At 35.1% G+C, this 21,184-nt stretch overlaps 1 protein-coding gene across 1 annotated transcript in view; it reads left to right on the top strand.

The window, feature by feature from the left end:
- The window catches only part of NEGR1 (neuronal growth regulator 1), a 920,677-nt gene that overhangs the window by 728,934 nt on the left and 170,559 nt on the right, over positions 1-21,184 (top strand). The window contains exon 6 of the mRNA XM_060084535.1: positions 7,387-7,538. Coding sequence (XP_059940518.1) covers positions 7,387-7,538 — 152 coding nt within the window. The remainder of the gene's footprint in view (positions 1-7,386; positions 7,539-21,184) is intronic.

Raw genomic sequence — 21,184 nt, 5'->3', positions numbered from 1 at the left:
AAATCATGGGCACATTGATATTAGAAAAGCAGTTCAAGCAGAGAGGAGGAATCTAGTCAAAGGCCAGGTTGTCAGGGATACAGGACTCACTGCAGTCAGGGAGATTGACACCTGCACTGTAGCCTTTGTTTATTTGATGTAGGGTTAAAAGGCAATATCCTCCCTGTGCAAATCAATCTGTCACAAGTAAGGCAGCCCAAAGGTCTCTAATCTAAAATTATTAATTTCACTAAAATTCATAAAATAAATAAGACATACATTTTAAATAGGCTAATAAAGTCTAAAATCATTAAAATGTCCTAACATATTATAATAACATTAATTTATTCAAATGTACAACTAAAGATAGATACTCCTTGGGGCTAAGACAGCGATGCGTGATATTCTTCAGTCTGTTCCTGGGAATAAATGATACATTGTTTTTGAGCCTTAAGTGCCAAGCAATACAGTAAACCAATAGGTTGTTATAGCAGCATGTTCACATAAATTTTCATTTCTCACTGGTTTCTAGCAGTTCCTACTCCTCCCTCTTTTTACTTTTTTTTTTAAATTTACCTTGCATGTCTGTGAAAAGCCTAGATGAGGTTGATAATGTGCATGTAACTGATACTGAGTTTGGCACATCTTGAAATCATGATGCCATGATCCTTTCAGTCACTCTCCTAGATCTTTTCTTTAAAAATAATTTCCTGTGAGCTCAATATTTTAATATTTCCCTGCCCTCTGAGAGGGAATGTATCTGTTCTAAGAAACAGACCCTATCATTGAACAATAATAACACCTATCATATATCTAGTACCTACTGCATTTGATTTATATGTGTGTGTGTATATATATATATAAAATATATATATATATATATATGCATAGATATTACATTTTATACATTTAAAAAACATTCTTACATCAGCACTTTGAGTTTGGCTTCATTTTTCCTATTTCACAGATGAAAAAACTAAGCATTAAAAAAATGTAAAACATAATTCATTCAGTAGAACACGCAATAATTACTTACTGTGTAACTATTAAGTGCCCAGCGCTCTACTACATATTTAGAGTACAATGAATAACAAAACCAACCAGGATCCTTGATTGAATGGAGTTACACTCTAATGGGGAATATAGAACATAATCAAAAGTCACACAAATATATGAAAACTTACAACTGAAATGGTGTTACAAAGAGACGTATTTGATGTTATAATGATGGTTTGACCAAGTCAGAGAGGACACAGTAACTCCATAGCGTCACTAGAATTTGGACTTTAGAGACAATTCTGGACTTAAAAATGTTGCATTCTTGACACTCTTCTAGGTTTTATTTTTTTCTGTCATTCTCGATATAGCATGCATATACACTGTGGGGAGAGATTTACTACCACCCAAATATTTAGTGAACTTAGGGGAAGAAAAACAAACAAGAATTGATGTTGAAGGTGTGTGTGTGTGTGTGTGTGTGTGTGTATGTGTGTGTCAAGGAAGGTAACTTGAGGAGGGAGGTGAAAGCCCACTTCATGCTTCTCATCTTGGGACTGTGAGTAGCCTGAAAGGCTGACTCCATCGGAGGCTAAAGACATCTGCTGTAAGATGCTGCACTGATGAGCAGAGTTAAGCCCATAATAGATAGTTAAAAGGCCTCGAGTCTAGGGAAATCTCCCGACAGCTGGCTGAACTGGACCCTACATTTTTGTTTGACTTTCTACCCCATTAGTTTCACATTAGGGATTGAACCTGGCTTTCCTGGCATGAATGCCACATAGCACTTGGTTATTTAGCTCCACTGGTTTTATTCCCTTGTTTAACTTGATTTCCTTCAACCACCCATGATTTCTGACTTGTCTCTCCAAACTCAAATACAATATCCTGGTTTCTACTTGGTGATCTGAATATATCAATTGCTACTTTAGGAGGATACCAGTAGTCAGAAGACCTGGATTTGAATTTTAGTTCTACCACTTATCAGATGGTAGAAAATAAATTTACTTAATTTTTCTAAATTTCTTTTTTTTCTCATCTATAAAATGGGACTTACCTCATTGCTTATTAAGCATTACCTCTTAGGATTGCTATGAAGATTAGTTGATATACATTTGAAAATGCTTAAATGTCAGTTTCCCACACTCTTAACACTAACCTTCTTTTGTACAATGTTGAAATTTTTATGTTAGATTACTTCAGTCATAAATGTGTTGAGAATAGATAACATTTTCCACATACATAAAGCATTCCTGCTCACACTGAAAAGACTAGAAATACAGTCATGAATTCAAAGCCAAATATATACCTAAGCTGGAACTTTATCACTGAGAGAGGCATTGTAAGGTGTGTTGTGCAAGGACCTATATGCCACCTCAGTGTCATCTTCAGATTTTCAGATATAGCTAAGGCCCTTTAGATAGTAACTGTGTCATATTTGTCTTTTTTTCCCTTGGTTCCTAATCAAGTATAAGAGGCGTTTAATCATCATTTGATGACTAAATTAAAATTCATTTCCATTAAGACCATACTAGAGTTCTTACTATCACCCATGACTTTTTCTAAAGCTCTTTTTTTGAGTTACATCTTTAGTTCATACTACTTCTTGGAACTCCCACAAGCCTGAAATCTATTGCTGGAAGTAACATTCCTTTTCTTTGTAAATATAACTCTTATGACTCCAGAACTACTTACCTTCCCCTACTGTCTTCTGTCTTTCCTATGCTACCACCCAAAGATCAATTAATAAGACTGTATTCATCTTATCCAGTTGTACAACATGATATATTATTATCATATTCTTTTGCAATTCTAATCTGCAATCCCACTCTGATTTCAAGTTATTTTAATATTTTAAGTGTTGTTGTCTGGCACACACATGTTTCCTATACCAACAATGAAGTTTTTCTGTGACTATTTGCACCTGAAAGTTTGTTTATCTAGAAATATCTATTGTTACTCCTGATCTGGGAAAGCAGATAATAAACAATAGTCCCAAAATGTGTAGTGAGGCTGGATTTATATAGAAAATTAATGAGGTCAGGTTTAGCTGCTCCATTTATTTTTGCACCCTCAACAATCAGTGCCAATGGCTATGTGGTCAGTTTTGCTGTTGTTATGTTGTGGCCATCCTCGATAGCTACTGCCTAAGAGAGGTTATGATTGTGAAGCTTGTTAACATTTCATGTGTCAGAAATAGAAGTACCGTCATTATTAGTATGTTTTCCATGTGGTGCTTCTGACTGACACTAAAAAATATAAAGAACTATTCTAATTCAGAACTAGTTCGTTGGTCAGGCTATGTCACTTATGAGTTGGCTGCATCTGCTGGCAAAGCAAATAGCTTGCAGTGCACAGATTTATGAGACATTAGCAAAAGACAGAAGAAAGAACAGGGAGGGCAATGGTATTCATTATGTGTCCTAGTCCATTTGAGCTACTATAACAAAATACCACAGACTGAGTAGCTTATAAACAAAAGAAATTTATCTCAGTTCTGAAGGCTGAAAGTCCAAGATCAGGGTGCCAGCATGGTCCAGTGAGGGTCCTCTTTTGGGTCCCAGACTTTTCATTGTATCCTCATATGGTAGAAGAAGCTAGGGATCTCTCTGGAGCCCCTTTTATAAAGTTCTAATCTCAACCATGAAGGTTTCACCTTCATGACTTTTAAACACCTCACAAAGACCCCACCTACTAACTCCATTGTCTTTGGGACTTAGGATTTTAATGTATGAATTTTGGGAGGACACAGTCAGATCATAGTGGTTTGGAACAAACTCCTATTGGAGGCAGAGGGTAGAGGACAGCAGAGTCCACAGTAATAGAAGAATCTTATATACATGGGGTCCACTGAATGGTAAAAATGCAAAAAATAAAAATGACCAGGCATTTCTAAGCAACCACTATATGTTGATGATCTCCTGCTCAGGAAAGGAATGCCATATTTCATTCCTAGCTTATTAGAATTTGTTTCCCTCTTTTTGAGGGTAGGGACTATAAGAAAACATCTCTCATTCTATAATCTACATCAGTATAAGAACCATTCTTTTATAACTTGAAAGAGTTAAGTATTTAGGAAAAGAGAGAATGAACTCCTAAAAAGGCAATATTCTGCATTTAGTTCCCTGGTTTCATTGCAAGGTTTGTTGTGAACTATTGCTTGAGTTGTCACTCTCAGATTTCACATCACTGATGCAAGGAAGTCTGGTTTCAAGCAACTCTGGGATAAATATGAAAAATCCAGTGGGATGAGGGTCATCCTGTGAATAGGCTCATGTGCACATGCCTGAAACCTGTCGAGGATTTTCTTTAACACAGAATAACAATTCAATTTGTCAAATACATGTTTGATAAAAAAAGAATGATTTTCTTTTCAGAAAATATAATTATATCCAAACATATTAGGATAAGTCTGTTTCATTAAAAAAGCATCATCAGTTAAAGAGCTCTTTTCTTATTTGTTTTTAGTCAAGGAGTGAAATTACATTAGGGTCATACATGATGGGACTTCTAGGCATAGTTCAATTTTTTTGTATCTAATACCTAAGGGTAGACGTATTCATCTTAAAAGGGTCCCCACAGTGACTAAACTACCCACTGTTGTAAACACCTGTTTATATATCTGATTCTTCTTGAAAGATCTTCAAAGATTATGTGTTGTCCAACTTAACCCCTAATCACCTAGTATAGAACTCATCTTTGTAGTAAGTAATGACTATTTTCAGAATTGGTTTAAATAGCTGAGAAACCTTCCATCTACCACTACCCCCAGGATCCCTGTAGGAAAATCACAGAAATACACTCTCCGGAGATATACATCATCTCAGAAGTCTCTCTCCCTCAATGTCAGCTTTGGAAAGGCTGCCCCAGTCATCTACCAGGTGAAGACAGGTTCTTAAATGGTGCTTGATGAGTCAGTACTTCTAAAACTCCCAACTATGGAAGAAAGGAAGCTTTGGACTTTTCCAGTCATCTCAGAGAGATACCGTCCTCTAGAAGAAGAACATTCCCCCAGAGAAGATGCTTTCCTTTTTTTATTGACCATAATCACCTGCCAGGCTGATCACAGCAACAGGAGTTGCTGCTGCTAAAGTGTGACTGATGTGCCACTCTGGTAAGAATTCACATAACACTGCTGGACACGGACCAGAAATGGGCCTGCACGCACAGAGTATGGATACACTGCATGATTTAGCACCATCTGGGGCTTGCCTTCAGACACGTTAAAGGGCAGAGAATTAGAACCCAACTCAGAACGACAGCCATAAGGAACATAAGCAAACAATGCCGTGAAGTAACTGATTATACTCCCTTGATATTTCCTCCCCAGAGTCTAGCCAAATGAAGACCCTAACTAATCTTTTCTCAATTCTTTAGTAGCAAAATGAATCTTGGTTTTGGGAGATGGGACACAAAAGGGATTTAATAGTCTAGGGAGTTGCTGAGTCCTCTGGAGAATGTAGTCATAGCAGAGACATGGGCAAATTGATTTAAGCCATAATGCTGATGCTTGCAGGACAATGAAACTGTGAATTTTTATATGTAACATATACTAATTGGTTAAAAATAAATGTATTGATGTGATGCAGAAAAATAGGCAATAACCATTATGGGATTTTAGCATAAATATTGATAGATTTGCAATATGAGACAGATGACTAAAATCTGTCATATCCTTGATATTTGATAACCTGTTTTCTTGTGTCAGAGTTGGAGGTCATTAGGTTTATTGCTCAAGTTAAAGTCTTTTAATATTTATTCAACTCAACATTTTATTAATCTGATTAAAGTTTGAGTTTTGGATAAGCCAAATTCAGCTATTACATGAAATATAAATAATTCCCAGATGATCAAGCATGGTTGCTTATTTTAATCTGCATTTAACTACAGTATATTTTATCTGAATTCAGATGCAAGTCATATAACATAATACAAAGGAGTTCAACCTAAACTCTCAGGGGAACGCCATTTATTAGCATCTTCATGATTAAAGAAATATTTAGTACTAAGACTTGAACACATTAGAGAAGAAAAGCTAACTGCCATTTGAGCTATGAGCTTAGATATCCCATATTGTGATCAGCACATTTCTTTCACAATAAACTTTGGGATTAGTTAGGGAGAAGTTATTATTTGGTTGGCATCTCATTATAGCAGAATTCATATTTAGAAGAGAATTTTTTGACAGGGCCACTAAAGGGGACTTAACAATCCCTGTGTTGTGGGGATGTCACCCAAGCTCCATTGACCTATGAACTATGTATTATATACCCAAGATACCACTATTAAAGTGCTATGTAGAACTCAAGTATAAAATGAAGTATGTCCATATGGCCTTGCCTTTTGAGAAATTTAAAATGATTCAGTTTATTTAGGTAGTCTCATACATATGGAAGCTGCTAGAGAGAACAATGCAAGAATATGGTTTTGGTTTTATAAATTCTACAACAATTTGGAGAGCAACATGTAGAGCAAGAGGCAGAGACAGAGAGAGAGGAGAGTCATTTAAGGAGCAGTAGAGTAGGAGAGATAGGACATAGGTAAGACTTAAATGAGGAGGGAAGGATCTGGTTCTCAGAGATAAAAGGGAATGGTGGCCAGTGGGGGAAGATTCAGGAAAAGTGTGAAGCAAAAGCGAGAATGTCAAGCATTGAAAACAGTAGAGCTATGCCAGCCTATCTGAGAGTAAGGGCCTCTTCTGGTAAGTCTGGAGAGAGAATGTTGTGTAGTCAGGGTGGAATCAGGTAAAACTGAATCCTATATGGAGGCCCAGAAAGGTTAAAGGACTTTCCAAAGGACATTAGTAAAGTGTGGCAAAGATAAGACTCAACTTTAAATACGATCCTCAGTATTATACTGCGGGCTTTTTCTAGGTTTAACAGCAAGTCATCTGTCTGGGTTATATCTACAAAGTAGCAGTAAGTGTTGACCCTGGACTCAGAACCATCCCACCACAGTTGTAGGATTAACTTTCATGAAAGTTACCTATTAATATCATCTGAAATGGCCTAGACATATTCTAGCCAACTTTTTAGAAATCATGATTTTGTGTTTTTAATGGAATTGTTATATTTAATTCCCTTTCTTTTTCTTGACTTTAACAGTTGAGATACCATTGCTGTAGTGTGTTTAATTTTCTAAAATACAAGTCAATGTATGAATAGGACATGTGACTATCTAAGTTTGGTTTGTTATATAGCACAAATAATCCCATGGGAACAGTCTACTGCTGTCATACAACCTCTCTTCCCCAATATCTACTACTGTAAGGAAATATAATTGCACTATTATCATGTTATATGCTAACAGCAGCATGGTCAAAACTGTCTATGTGTTGCCATGACAACCCCATCTAAGACAAAAATGGTATTCACAACACGTATTTACCTAGAGTTTATTTTTGTCCTTTAGGCTCTTCAGTGGCCAACAAGGAATTATTATTCAGAATTTTAGCACAAGATCCATTCTCACTGTTACCAATGTGACACAGGAGCACTTCGGCAACTATACTTGTGTGGCTGTCAACAAGCTAGGCACAACCAATGCGAGCCTGCCTCTCAACCGTAAGTAACACAGGGTTGCCAAAATGCTCCCAGGGCCTTTTGGCTCCTATCTATAGAGCTCAACGTGATGTGACATGTTCCTTATGCAATTTCCTTGCACAGGAAATTTGGCCCCAAAATAATCAGGGTATTGGAGAATTTTATAATCCCTATAGAATTCCATATGTGCTTAGAAAAATATCTTAGATCTGAGAAAAAGGAAAAATTACATAAATAATAGGATCCACTAAAAATGTCTTCTGACTGAAGACAGTTGGTTTGGTGGAATTTATTTTTTGTTTTGTTTTGTTTTTTAAAATGTGTTATATTTCAGCATAGATTAATTTAGATTGAATTTACTCTTGGTTGGCTTTCTCTAGATATTTATATTGAGATAGTGAGAATTTCACATGCCATAAACAAACTAAAATAGTAAGTAAATGATCATGGACAAAATATTTTATCCATATAGTTAATGTTTTTACTCAAAAGTATATTTTGAAATACAACTTAAGGTTTTACTAAAATAGGTACTTTATTTCTAATGCGTCTTAGTTCCGAAGGACTAGAAATGAAAAAAGAAGAGCAAACACAAGGATTAGTGGAAGGGAAAGAAATATATGTTAATGTTTTCTCCTACAATTAGTTTTAGTGCTTTTCAGAAGCTGAGTAACCAACAAATTGTTATAACCATAAAATATTCCTGATTTTGAAGTGGAGTGTTTCTCAAAATGTTCACAGAAAACTATAGAGAATACACTGTCTTTTTAGTTCCACAAAGTTATCTGAACCATATTGATCTTTGATAATTTATATTTTTATAGTAACCTGACATATGTATATTTATGTTATCATCCTGTGTTAGTAAGCTGTCTCTGAAAAATGCAAATACTGTGAGTTCATCAGAGACATGATCATTTCTATTTTGCAGAAATGGGGAATGGGATATGTAATATCCCTACTGTTTAAAAACATACTATAATAAGAAGTTTCATGATTTATGAACTTTGAATTACCATGATTTAAGAAACTCTGTTATTAAATAAAATATATCAGTTGGTTGTTAATAGAAAATATTCATTTGAAAATGATTTGTGCTATATGTACTTTTAAAACATCACATCATTTATTATTCCAGCTTAATATTATGAAGTATTTCTTGGTATCCCTCACTCTGAAAGAAAAGCACTTCTTGCTGTGCAATAACCAAAGTATAATATACTTGCTTAAGTTTCTTCCATGAGGATTATTTATTTTGTGTAATTATGAATAATATCATTGAAAATATTATAGAGCAGTATGAATTCCAATTTAATGTGAATACTGATACTTCTTTTGGTATGTTATTAATATTTTAAATGTTTTAAATATTCAAGAACCTGAAGGAGTAAATTAATTAAACAAAATAAAGAAAAATTTAAGGCTTAATAACACATTAACTTTTGCTATTTAAATTTCTAAATCACACTCTGATTTTCAAAACCGAAGCATTAATGACTGTGACGAATTAGGAACAATTATCACTGATCTGTTTGCTTTACCGTGGCAACCTTAGTGCAGTCCTCTGGATATAATGCACTGCTGAAAAGGCTCCTAAATGTGGTATCTTCAGAATGGACTCTAATTGTCTTCCTTTGCCACTGGCTTTCTGTAGGTAGAAGTGCTAAGAATTACTAGCGCACTTTGATTAATTCATTAAGGAAGACATGCAAATCTTGTCTGTAATTTTGAACACAGCCCTGAACTTTGAAGAAATATCTGTATATTCAAAACTCTTGTATGACCTCACCTAAAACTCTTATTGCACTAAGCATTTCTATTTTTTACACTAATTACTTTTGTATAGTTTTTATCTCTCCACGAAATTATATTTGTTGAGAAGACAGTATCAATATCTGATTAATCATTTTATCTCCTATATCGCTATGCACAGTGTATGCTATTTAATAGACAATTAGCAAATCTTTAGTGAATAAGTGAATTAGTTAAACATTGAATAAGTGATGGAATGTATCATGAATAAATGAATGAATGAACTGAGTTTTAGCTGTAGAATGTGTATTATAATCTCTAGCTATACAAGGCAATATCACAGTGATGACAACACTTATTGTGAGCTTACTATAGAATAGATCCTATTCTAATCTCTTCATATGGATTTGTTCCTTTAATACTCACACAATCCAAAAAGGTAAATTCTGTAATTCCCTTCTTACAGATGAGGAAAATAAGATGAAGAGAGTTAAAAGCTTGACCAAAGTCAAATGGTTAATAAGTGACAAAGCAAAAATCTGAATCCTGACAGTCTATGTTCAGAGCCTCAGCTTTTAATTTCTATGTTTCACTGTCTCTCACTATGATAAACATAAAACCATCAATGGAGATAAATTTTATCATTTGCAACATATTTTGGAAAGATATACCCCTACATGTAACATGTTTGCCCTTCTTAGGGTTTTTATGAACTTAAATAATTTAGGGTGCTATTCTTCAATAGATAAAAACGCTTTTTTAATAAATGCTTAGAAATAAACAACATACACCAGATATAAAATTTAAGTAATATGAAAGATGAATGGGATTAATGTTTGACTGAAAAATTATTAAAAATTAGACTCAGAGACATTTAAACACACATTTTTATGGAATTTTAAAACTCCTTGGAATGGTACAGTTATCCAACACAGGCATTGTAAGTCTTCATTGAAATCTTCAGCTTTCTTAAAGTTCTTATGAAACTAGTTGGAGAGAGCAATGTGTCCCTTAATAAGAATTCCTGTCGTATATTCACAAGGTCTGTGGATGGGAAGGTCTTCAACCTCTAAACTGATCCAAAACTAGTGGCCAATCCTAAGCTGATCTAATATTAGCCTATGACCTGCTAAAGAATTTTTTTAAAATCTGTTATTGACTATCAGCCCTTCCTATAGTCAAGGGAGTGTGTAAAACTAACTCGCCCATCTTCTTATCTGGGAGAAAAGAGTTAGGCTCCAAAGAGTCTGCCACATGTGTCCATGATTATATGTGGAACATGCCATGAGTAAAAAAAAAAAAAAATCATATTTTCATGATTTGTATCCATGAATAGTTAATATGCTCAAAGAGAAGGTAATCATAAATGTGAGTTTCCTAGTATAGTGCTTATACATAGCGAACACTCTATTGAGTGTTATCCACTGAGAATCAGGTCCCCATGCATAACTATTTAGGATAAATCCTGACTCTGTTACAATCTACTCCTGATTTGTAATAACCTACATTTTCCAGATCAACAAGAAAGTAAAAGGCAAGAAGTTGTAGTTTAGAGTCCTGCCATAACTAAGACCATCCAAAAAGGAATGTAGCACTTTTTGGTGTATAAATGTGTGTGTGTGTTTCACATAAAGGGAGACAAGCAGGTCATAATGTGAAACATAGTTCTACCACATATAGTTGTGAGATTTTGAGTAAGTTACCTAAATGCCAAAGCTTCAGTTACTTCACTTATAAAATCAGGGCAATAATAGCTCCCACCTACAGGATAAAAATTAAATGGAATGATGCATGTAAAGCACTTAACACTTAGCCTGGATCAAAGTAAGCATTGAATAAATGTTAGTCATTGTTATTATATCACATCCCCAAAGAACACTCAGTTCAGTTGTTTTCAAAAACTATATATAGATGGCTGAACTTATTTGATGACCGACTGTCCAATACTTTACTGAGGGTTTAGAAAGTAAGTTGTCATTGGCAAGCCAGGGAGAAAGCATGCAAATTTGATATAATGTCCCAACTCTAGCTCATAACTTAACCTCATCCCTTGCTCAGTGCATGAACCAGACTTTATGGCACTAATTCCAGGTTAAATATGATGTTCACAGCATAGAGGTTCAGACACCTAGGAGATTTAAAGAGTAAAGGCAGAAGTAAAATGATTGCGCTATGAGGCTCTGATCATTTATTCAATAGCAATATTCATTCATCTAATATATATATTGACTGCCTACAATGTACAAAGCACTGTGCTAGATGTTGGAAAGAAAAGTATTCATAGAAAGGGAACTTCCTCAAAGAGTTCCCAAGTGAATGAGCTGAGAGGTACAAAAAACAGATAACTGTAATTCAGTATAGTCAACAGTAGCATACAAGGGCAGAGAAGAGCCTCTTAATCCAGTTTGAGGGCCATGAAATGACTGTCATCTAGAGTAGGTATATCACCATATGAATTATAACTAAGCTACAACTCAAAATATTATTTTATCCATCATTGTCTTATTTTCAAAGGCAGAACTTTGCAGAGTACATTCAACAACAATCATGAGCACAATGTAGTGGCACAGATGAAAGAATGATATACTCAGTCTTAATGACTCAGGGCAAGCTATAGATGAGACCCTTGAAATAAGGATGTGATTGGGTTGAGCCTGGGTGTGGGAATGGGAGAGAGAAAAATACTCCTGTATGGAACAACTCATGTAAAGACATGGCAGTATGAAGCAATCTGATACATTTGAAGACATGGTAGTATTTTAATATTGTTAGAGTAAAAGGTGGGAGAAGAGAATGTTAACAGATGAGGCTGGACAAGTTGGTGGACTTAGGGCAGAAAGGACTGCAGATGAGTTTGGACTTTATCCTTCTGGTTTTGGAGAGCCACTGAAGCATTTTAATAAAGGAAGGACATAAACTGATTTAGTTTCTGAAACACTTTCTTAGGAAATGTGGAGGGCTAAACCCAGGTATTAGACTTATAAGAAGATAACTGCACAAAAAGAGTAACAGAGATGAGGGAGACAACTAGGACAGAGGAGTTAATGACCAAATCTGAAGAGAATAGGAAGGAAATTGTGGGAATTTAGATAACTCCAAAAGTTCAGTTTGGGTGACATTAACCAAGCTAGAACATAACAGGAGGATTAGCCATTTTATATTTGGGGAGAAGGTGGAGATTGAAAAAGAGAAATGTTTTTAACTTTAGACATACTCAGTTGGAGGCAATGTCCAATAGGTAGCTGTACATTATAAAGTCCAGAATGGAGATATGATCTGGAAGCTCTCAGCATGGATGTGGTAGTTTCCACTCTGAGAGTAAATAAGATTTCTCATGAGGGCCACGTGGAGTGAAAAGATGAGCAAAGACTGAAATCCAAGTAAAATCAGCATTGAGGAGTGAGGAGAGAAAGAGAAGCATCCTGTAGAAGCATGTGGATTCGGGGTGGATGGAGATGCCAGAGGAGGATCAGTGCCATGGAAGCCATGGGAGTAGACCTGTCCGCAAGAGAGAGGGTCAGCAGTGTCCAATGCTACATCAGGCCAGAGAAAGTCTGAAAATCAGCCACTGTCTCTGACAATTGGCAGCTACTGGTGATCTTTGCCAAAACAGTTTCTATAGAAAGCTGAGAGTAGAAGCCAGATTAAATTTAAATAAGTAGATTCAATTTAACAGGTTGATGAAGAAATAGAGACATGTGTATTAAATACTCTTTCTATAGTCTAGGCTCTGAAAGGAAGAACAGAGACTCATGATCTGCCTTGATGCCTCATCAGCTGGCCTGATGTGGGCTTCTTTTCTGATGAATAGGCCTAATGGTCAGGTGCATATCAACAACTCCCTGACCTGCAAAGATGCAGCACCGTAGTCTTTGGTGAACAATACTTCACATGCTTTTGCTTTTTTGCAAGCCTCCCTCATTCTAGTTTCTTAGCCTCCTTTCTCATGTCTTTCTCAGGTCCCAGAGAAGCAAGAAATAGCTTTGATTTAATACGAAGTCACCTTAAATTCTTTTGCCTTCTTTGGCCTATAGGCTTTAGACTGGAATTGTAAGAGGAGCTGTAATTCTAAGCAGAGATGTCAGTAATTTCATCAATAGAATTACTTCAGGTAGAGAGTATATACCTTTTCAAGTAAGGGGAAAGCAAAATTTATGGGAAAAAAACTATAGGAGAGCTAGTATACAATGAATCCCTCATCCTCTAGATTATGTGTCCAGAAATTTCTGAAGTATGTCTGCACTATAAAAAGTCTCTTTGTGAGAGAGAGGTAGAGACAGAGAGCGAGAGGGAGAGAGAAAGAGAAAATATTTTGCAGATCACTGTAGATCAGCCTCAGGGAACAATGCTTTAACAAACTTAATAATGGATGACAGCGTGTCAACTATTCATAGCAAAATTCCTTATTAAGTAAAAAATTTGGGATTCAGAATTATTGGGGATTTTATTATTATTTTTCAATCGTGTTTTTTGCTTCCTGAACATGAGCAACTGAAAGAGATGATTCCTCTAAGTCTTCTCCTTAAAGAATGTGAACTGAATAGTCCCATCCTGCCATCTATGGGTCCAGTTCATCAAATGTACATCATCATTTGATCAGTAATTTAGTAACCAGTAAAAGTCATTTTCATAAGTAAAACATGTATATGCTTTGTTTCCTACTTTCTCATTATAGGACACATATTATAAGGCTCAATCTAAAGGGAAATAAGGAAAGATCATTACTTAAGAAGAAAGAAATCTTAGAACTCTATATAAATAATATACTTAACATTTATATAGCTTTAGTTTAATACAATCTTCTCACAAGACCTAATATGTGAAAGTATTTGGAACAACTCAAGCTTTAATATTAACAAAATCCTTTCTTACAGTCTCAAATAGGTAACAATAATATTGCTACAACGAATGGTTGCCAAACCAATCTTTAATATGTTTCCTAAAGGTGGTGTCAAATATTTTGCTAGAACATAGGTCCTAATGATGCTACAGGGACTTCTTTTCTTGTGAGCGTGGGGTGTGTGTGTGCACACATATGCATGCATCTGCATTTATTCAAATAACAAAGTATTTATTTACCTCAGAAATATTACACATAAAATATTCAAAGGACTCACCAAAACTTTGTCTTTTCCCTCCATTAGTAATGCTGTGGAGACAATAATGAAGTTCCACTTCTAAATGCCTTATACAATCAAGGGCTATTTAACTTTCTGGAAAATCTCCTCTCATTTTAGAGAATATTTCTTCCCAGTCTATTTAATTTGATGGACACCTCCTCTTTGAGATTAAAAAAAAAAAAAAAGTCAGTAGCTCTTATCCAAAGGGAAAATGAGAAGGACTATGGGAGAAAGAATGTGTGTAGCATAACAGTTTTTCCCTGTTTAGATCTGACTGATGCAGGCAAACTTTATTTTTTGACTGATTTGTTGAATATGGAACCAGCTGTGCCCTTGCAAGTAATATTTCAGCTCTCTGCTTGCTTCAAATGTCCCCACATGCCACTAAGCAACTGCATGAGCTCTCTGTTACTTTTGCCTATTATAATGAACCCTGATTTCATGTGAAAGGTGATACCATGAATTTGAATGATTCATATTTTAGATTGAAATGGATCTCCCCTCCTGCAACTTAAAAGAGATAGGGTTTTCATTTTGGTTGAAAGAGGCAGCAATAAATTTAGACTCGATGATTATTAAAGACAGCATGCTTTGTGAGCCAACTTGCTTTATCCTCACAGCTTTATGATGTTAATGGAAACCCTCTCCTGGATGCTCTAGCAGTAAATATTTGACAAAAATTAGGTTTACAGATACAGGTAGATTTTGATATAGCTAAATCGGCCTATCAGATGGCACTCTACTAAACTGAAATATACATGCACAGTCATAATCATCATACAAATAATGGATGTATACAAATTTGCTGAAATGAAGTTATGAGTACAGCCAGAGGAGATTTTTTGCTCCCTGACCTCATACCTAGATCCTATGTGTATTCTCAAGAAGCTAGACACAAAATGGTCATTCATTGCCATACTCAAGAGATGATATCCAACAGTTTGAAGCCTTATAGGATATTTGGTCCTGTACAAAACATCCACAAAAAAATTGGTCTACACTAAAAGGTCCTTAAAATTTGGTCCTATTCAAAATGTCTATAAGTGTATTTGGTCCTTTCCAAATGTTATTGGATAGGACTAAATATCAAAGACCTTTTGGCATGTACCAATGTCTCATGGACATTTTGGACAAGATCAAAATCTGCTAAACAGTTGAAGCAGTTAGAATAACCTTTAAAACCTGTGGTATTCCAGTTCATCAAATGGCTGCTAGTGAGAACCAGAAACAGATGCTGACAGAGCTTTAGTTATCCGTGTCAAATGGCAAAACTCTGGAGCTAGATTAGGTCTCAGATATTACCTAGTCAAATGTTTTCAAACTTTTTAAAGCAATGCGTTCTTTTCTTTCCACAAATAAAACCTTATGCAAACCCTTAATATACAACAAAGATAAAATCGGAGTTCATTTGGTTGATTTGGAGGTAAATCTGGAAAATCCGATCTTTTTCCTTTATATCACAATGCATAGTGATCTGGAGGCCTGTCCAGAAAATTAAGTTTGAAAACTTCCAGTCTAAATCAATCCTTTTACTTTGTAGGTGAGGGGGACTGAGGCCCAAAGAAGGTGATTGAGAACCCAAAGTTGTACGTTGCCACAGCAGATCTAGAGCTAGAACTTAGTTTTCCTGCTCTTATTCCAGTGTTCTTTCCACTCTCTAGGCCAACCACAAAAAGCTTTGGAATCAAACAGATCTGAGTTGAAACCACAATCCTGCATGCAAGATGTTAGACAGTTCTCTCAAACCCAATCTTAAAACCTCAGTTGTCTCACCTATAAAATAGGGAAAAATAACTTATTCTTATAGAGTTGCTGTGATGATTAATTGGGATAGGATATGTAAAATGTTGTATAAATCACCTAATCCAGAGAAAGTGCCCATTAAATGTTAGTTTGCTTTTCTGTCCTCTCTGTTACATGTAATCCAAATGTTGATGAGTAAACCAAAAGAGGATTGGAGCTATATAACCTCAATAACTCTGTAACTTGATCTCACTAGGTATCAGAGAACAGACTAGTTCTTGATTCCTTCATTAATGCACTTATGTATATTGCTGTGATATTGTCTTTTCTTATTAGAATTATTAATTAAGTCAGCCATGCACATAAGCATTCACTTGTAATGATGAAAAAAAAGTAGTCAGGTTGATAGAGAGGGTTGTACAAAATTAATTACTCTACTGATGTGTTTCTCTCAGGTTAAGAGGCAATTTGACAGCTGCATCCTCAATCTACTGAGATGGCATATACATTCATACAGCTGACAAGGGTCAGTAAATGCCAAAGGGAGAAGGGAGATTTGGTATTTGCTTTTGTCAGTGATCAGACTTGAAATGTATCAGGCTTGTGGAAATTTGGTACCAAAAAGATCAAAAGATGTTTCAAATTTAACCATAAAATTTTATTAGGAGCTCTAGCCTAAGAGTCAGACAATTTAGTTTCTAGCCCTTACTTGGAAGGGTTCTTAAGCAAAGCACTTAACTCACTGGACTCAGTTTCCTCATTTATAAAACTAGGAGAATAGAATATCTAATCTCCAAGTTTTCTTTCATCTGTAATGCTTTAAGATTCTAAGAAATCTATATATATTTTTTAAAAGTAGTATTTATGTATGGATTGTTATTAAAAACAGTTACACATGGGCCTCCCTGGTGGCGCAGTGGTTAAGAGTCCGCCTGCCGATGCAGGGGATACGGGTTCGTGCCCCAGTCTGGGAGGATCCCATATGCCGCGGAGCGGCTGGGCCCGTGAGCCATGGCCACTGGGCCTGCGCATCCGGAGCCTGTGCTCCGCAACGGGAGAGGCCACAACAGTGAGAGGCCCGCATACCGCAAAAAGAAAAAAAAAAAAAAAAAAAACAGTTACACATACTTCTTAACAAAGTAGAAATACTGACAATATTTTTCCCTTCTGTACATTTTTTGTCATTGAACTCGTAATTATTTTTTTATTGACAGAAAAAATTGTATTTTAATGTGTTTTTCTCTTTGGTGAGTTTCCACTGTTGACCTAATCATTTTGTCATCTCTACAAATAATTTTACTCTCCAGGGAAATTTCCTTTATGTTCACAGTTTCAATTCTGTTGGCCAATAACCTGTGAAAAGACACTAGAATAGACCTCCTTGTTTGCTATTTTATTTCACAAAGCTCTTAACACTATAACAACTTAGGCCAAAATGTGATGCTGTATATATGGGAGTTGTTGCTATTAAGACTTTGTAAAAATGAGAACATTCCAACATTTCCAGCCTAAAGAAAACATATTAGCAGCCTCTACCTTCTGCAGCTACTTCCCTAGTCTTTTCTCTGACAGAGTGTACTGGAGGTCCTGTGAGAGATTCCCCTCCTATTACTCCTAAGAAGTATCCTAGAGAATATTTACCCAGCATGCACTGTTTTCCCTGAAGCTGTGCCTAGATTTAAAGCCTGATCTAATGGTTTGAGCACATTACATGGTAGCTGTCTGAGCTGCTCTCCCACTTCCACTTCTGCACTGTGGTTTCTTTTTCTGAAAAATTTAAATGTGACCCCTAATATAAGATACAGGGTTATGTGTGAAAAAAATGATAATTATGAAGTGCCTAGTGCTATTATTATTAAACTTACCATTTCTCCTCAGGCAATGTGAAGCATAATTAATAGAGTACATCACCAAAAAGAAAAGTGAAATTAGCTTTTTTTTTTTTTTTTCTGTTTTGGTGTTCCAGATAACAGAAAAAAGGGGAAGAATTAATTGTGAAAGCAATGATATTTCAGTGGACCACCCTTTCTCTAAAGCACTGTAAATTCTGTTCTAATAGCTATAAAACTGCTTTGAAAGGGACTGAAAATCACATGTCCTCATTGAATGTGTCTATCCAGCATGGGCTAGATTTCCTTCCTTATAAATATAATTCAATTGGGATTTCTCTTCAGAGACAAAAATTAGGTGTCTGCCCAGTATATATTTAAGTAAGATTTGAATAAAGCAAGCAAGACTTTCTGGTATGTAAATGTTATATCATCTATGGCATGGGCAGACATTTTCAATAGGTAGGATTTTCCCAACTTTATCCTTTAAAAAAAAATAGAAAAGCTTTCTCTTTCGATAGTTTTAAGGCAAAGATGTAACTTGAGTTACCCAGCTCTAAAGTGTGGTACTAGATAATTGCATGCTCTTCAATTCCCTTTCTTTGATTTTTTTTAAATCAATCTAGTTAGTGCATATGTGGAGCAGCCTTATTAGTGAGGCAGATCATAATTCTTGTCAAAGAACTATTAGAGTCACCACTCAGTCCACTTAGAAGGAATCACAAGTTTTCTAAAATACTTCGTAAGCACGATGTAGCAACATATTTTCCTAAAACTGGCAGGATAATAGCCTATGTTTTAAGAATGAGCGGTCATACCTGCATACCTGCGGGGAAATTTATACTCTCTTAAAAAAAATCATAACTTCTTGGGAGCACTGTAGTTTATGGTATAATAACATGCTTACCCAAACGTAGATAAGATCTATAATCAAACTATTTAACTGAGGAAACACATTTTTAGGAAGACTTGCATAAGCCGTGGATGCACAACAACCCTGCAGGCGTGACTCTACTGGAAAAAGATAAATTTGAAAGGGTTCATTTCTCTCACGCTAGCACATTGCCTGTTGGAGTCCATATTTGCCATCCTTTCTTACACCCATTTTGCTTCATACTTCAAACCACTGTATTTCCCCCACATGCCTCCTGCCAGCAGCACCTGAAAGAATGAATCTCATAAGCTGGAGTATTCTTAGACTGCCACCTATCATTATCATAATAATATTCCATATATTATTTTTTTCTTGTTAGCATGCTCCCTGATTCTTTCTCCCTCTTAGTCTTATATAAATTTTTAAAAAGATAAAATAAAATAAAATAATGACACATATTATTAGTGATAGGCCTCATCTGTTGTTTATTTTTTGCTTTCTGGATCATTCCCTCTTTTTTTGTTGTTGTTGTTTTGTTTTGTTTTTTTTTTTCTCTTTTTTTCTCTCATTGTTCCTCAACTCTGGGACTTAATCATCTCCAAAACAGATAGGTAGATAGATACTTCTCTAACCAGGAATATAGGCTCGAGATAGAACCAAACAGCCTCTGAATAGACAAGCTCAAAATTGCTTTTGAAAGCTTCATCACTGAAAATGTAATCAAACTTAGCTTACCCCCAATTGATTTAAGTTTCAGCCTAAGGGTCAACCTTTGACCAGGGCAGCACTCACATTGCATCGATTTTGCCTGCAATCGAATTAGGCAATTCTCTACACTTTCAGCTCTAGCCCTGGAGTGCAAATGGCCAATTTGGGAGGCAACTTGGTTGTGCTTGAAATTTGCAGGAAGATTTTCTCATATGTTCCTGGGAAAAGGCAGGCATACTTTAAAAAATATATTCTTAGTTACAGAATGGGCTGCTCAAAGGATATTTTATTTGTTTTTATGATGGTTTTGATTTGAGAAAACTTTGCTACTCCCAGAGAATCTCTACTAACTTTAAAAAGATGAGTTTGTGTACTAAACTCATCAGTATGTGTACTAAAATTTAAGGGAAATGAAAATTAATGAGGAAAAATAAGGCAATATAATATTCTGCTATTATGTTTTACAATTTTAGAAGTAAAAATTAAAAAACAAACATGTTTACTGTGATGGAAGCAAATGAACCTTCTTCATAAGATTGTATGCTGTGACAACACCTCCCCCTTTCCTTTCTGAAATATTTTATAAGATTGGAATTAAGAAACATTACAGATACTCTTCTAAGGCATAATGGACTTTTGTTATGCATTTTTATTTCTCATGTTTACCTCCTTGTACTGTATACTAATCATATATTATCTCCCCTATGCACAAAACTCATTTTAGTTTCACATAAACCTTACTGTCTTTATGTATTTATTTTACATATTTATAATTATGCAATAGATTCAATTTTTCACCTTGCAAAAACTTCGCCATATTTCTATTTAGGCTTATTAAATAATACTTTGGTGGCTTCACTATTTATGTATTTAGTGGTGTGTTGGTAACAGAAAAGAATATCACAAAATTTACAAATAATAATAAAATATAGAATACACTTTATCATAAATTCCATATAACCAATTTCTTCTCATAGAATGCTGTCATTGATTTTTGCCAAAATCTTGTAACTGTAGCCGACCTATGGTTGCAATTTAACCATGATTTGACAAATGGAGTTGTATCCCTACTCTAAGTATTATTCTGACATGAAGATGGGTTGGTATTTATATTTATGATAAAGAGTAAGATGAAAGTAAATTTTTGCTGAAACAGATAATAGTTTTGGACTCGTGAAAGAAAATTCTCTTAATTTTTTGCACTATCCACAATGTAATGGCTAGACACAATATATTTTTATGTTTAATCTCCATTAACATTTCTCCATCATTTTATTAAGTCTAGACAATCAAAAACAACAACAAAAAATAAATCAACCCCTAATTTGGAGCACTTGCCAATTTCCATGGTGTCAATATTCTCATTATGGAAGATTTTAAGCTACCAAGTGATGTTACTGAACAGAGAGTTGGGAAAATATGCACAGTATGACACCATTATATAATATTTTTACAATAGAGACATAATGGAAAAAAAACTGAAGATCATAGATAATAATAAAAATGTAGTAACATACTTTTGAAATAATGAGTTTTGAGTAGTTATTACATCCGTTTTTAATATAATTTAATTTTAACAATGGCCATGTTTAAAAAACTGCTTGCAAAATTCCTTCAAATTTAACAATTGGCTCTCATGAC

The sequence above is a fragment of the Mesoplodon densirostris genome, chromosome 2 (assembly GCF_025265405.1).
Source record: "Mesoplodon densirostris isolate mMesDen1 chromosome 2, mMesDen1 primary haplotype, whole genome shotgun sequence".
NCBI lineage: Eukaryota > Metazoa > Chordata > Mammalia > Artiodactyla > Ziphiidae > Mesoplodon > Mesoplodon densirostris.
The sequence above is the reverse complement of the archived record's forward strand: the minus strand, read 5'-3'. Positions and strand labels throughout refer to the sequence as shown.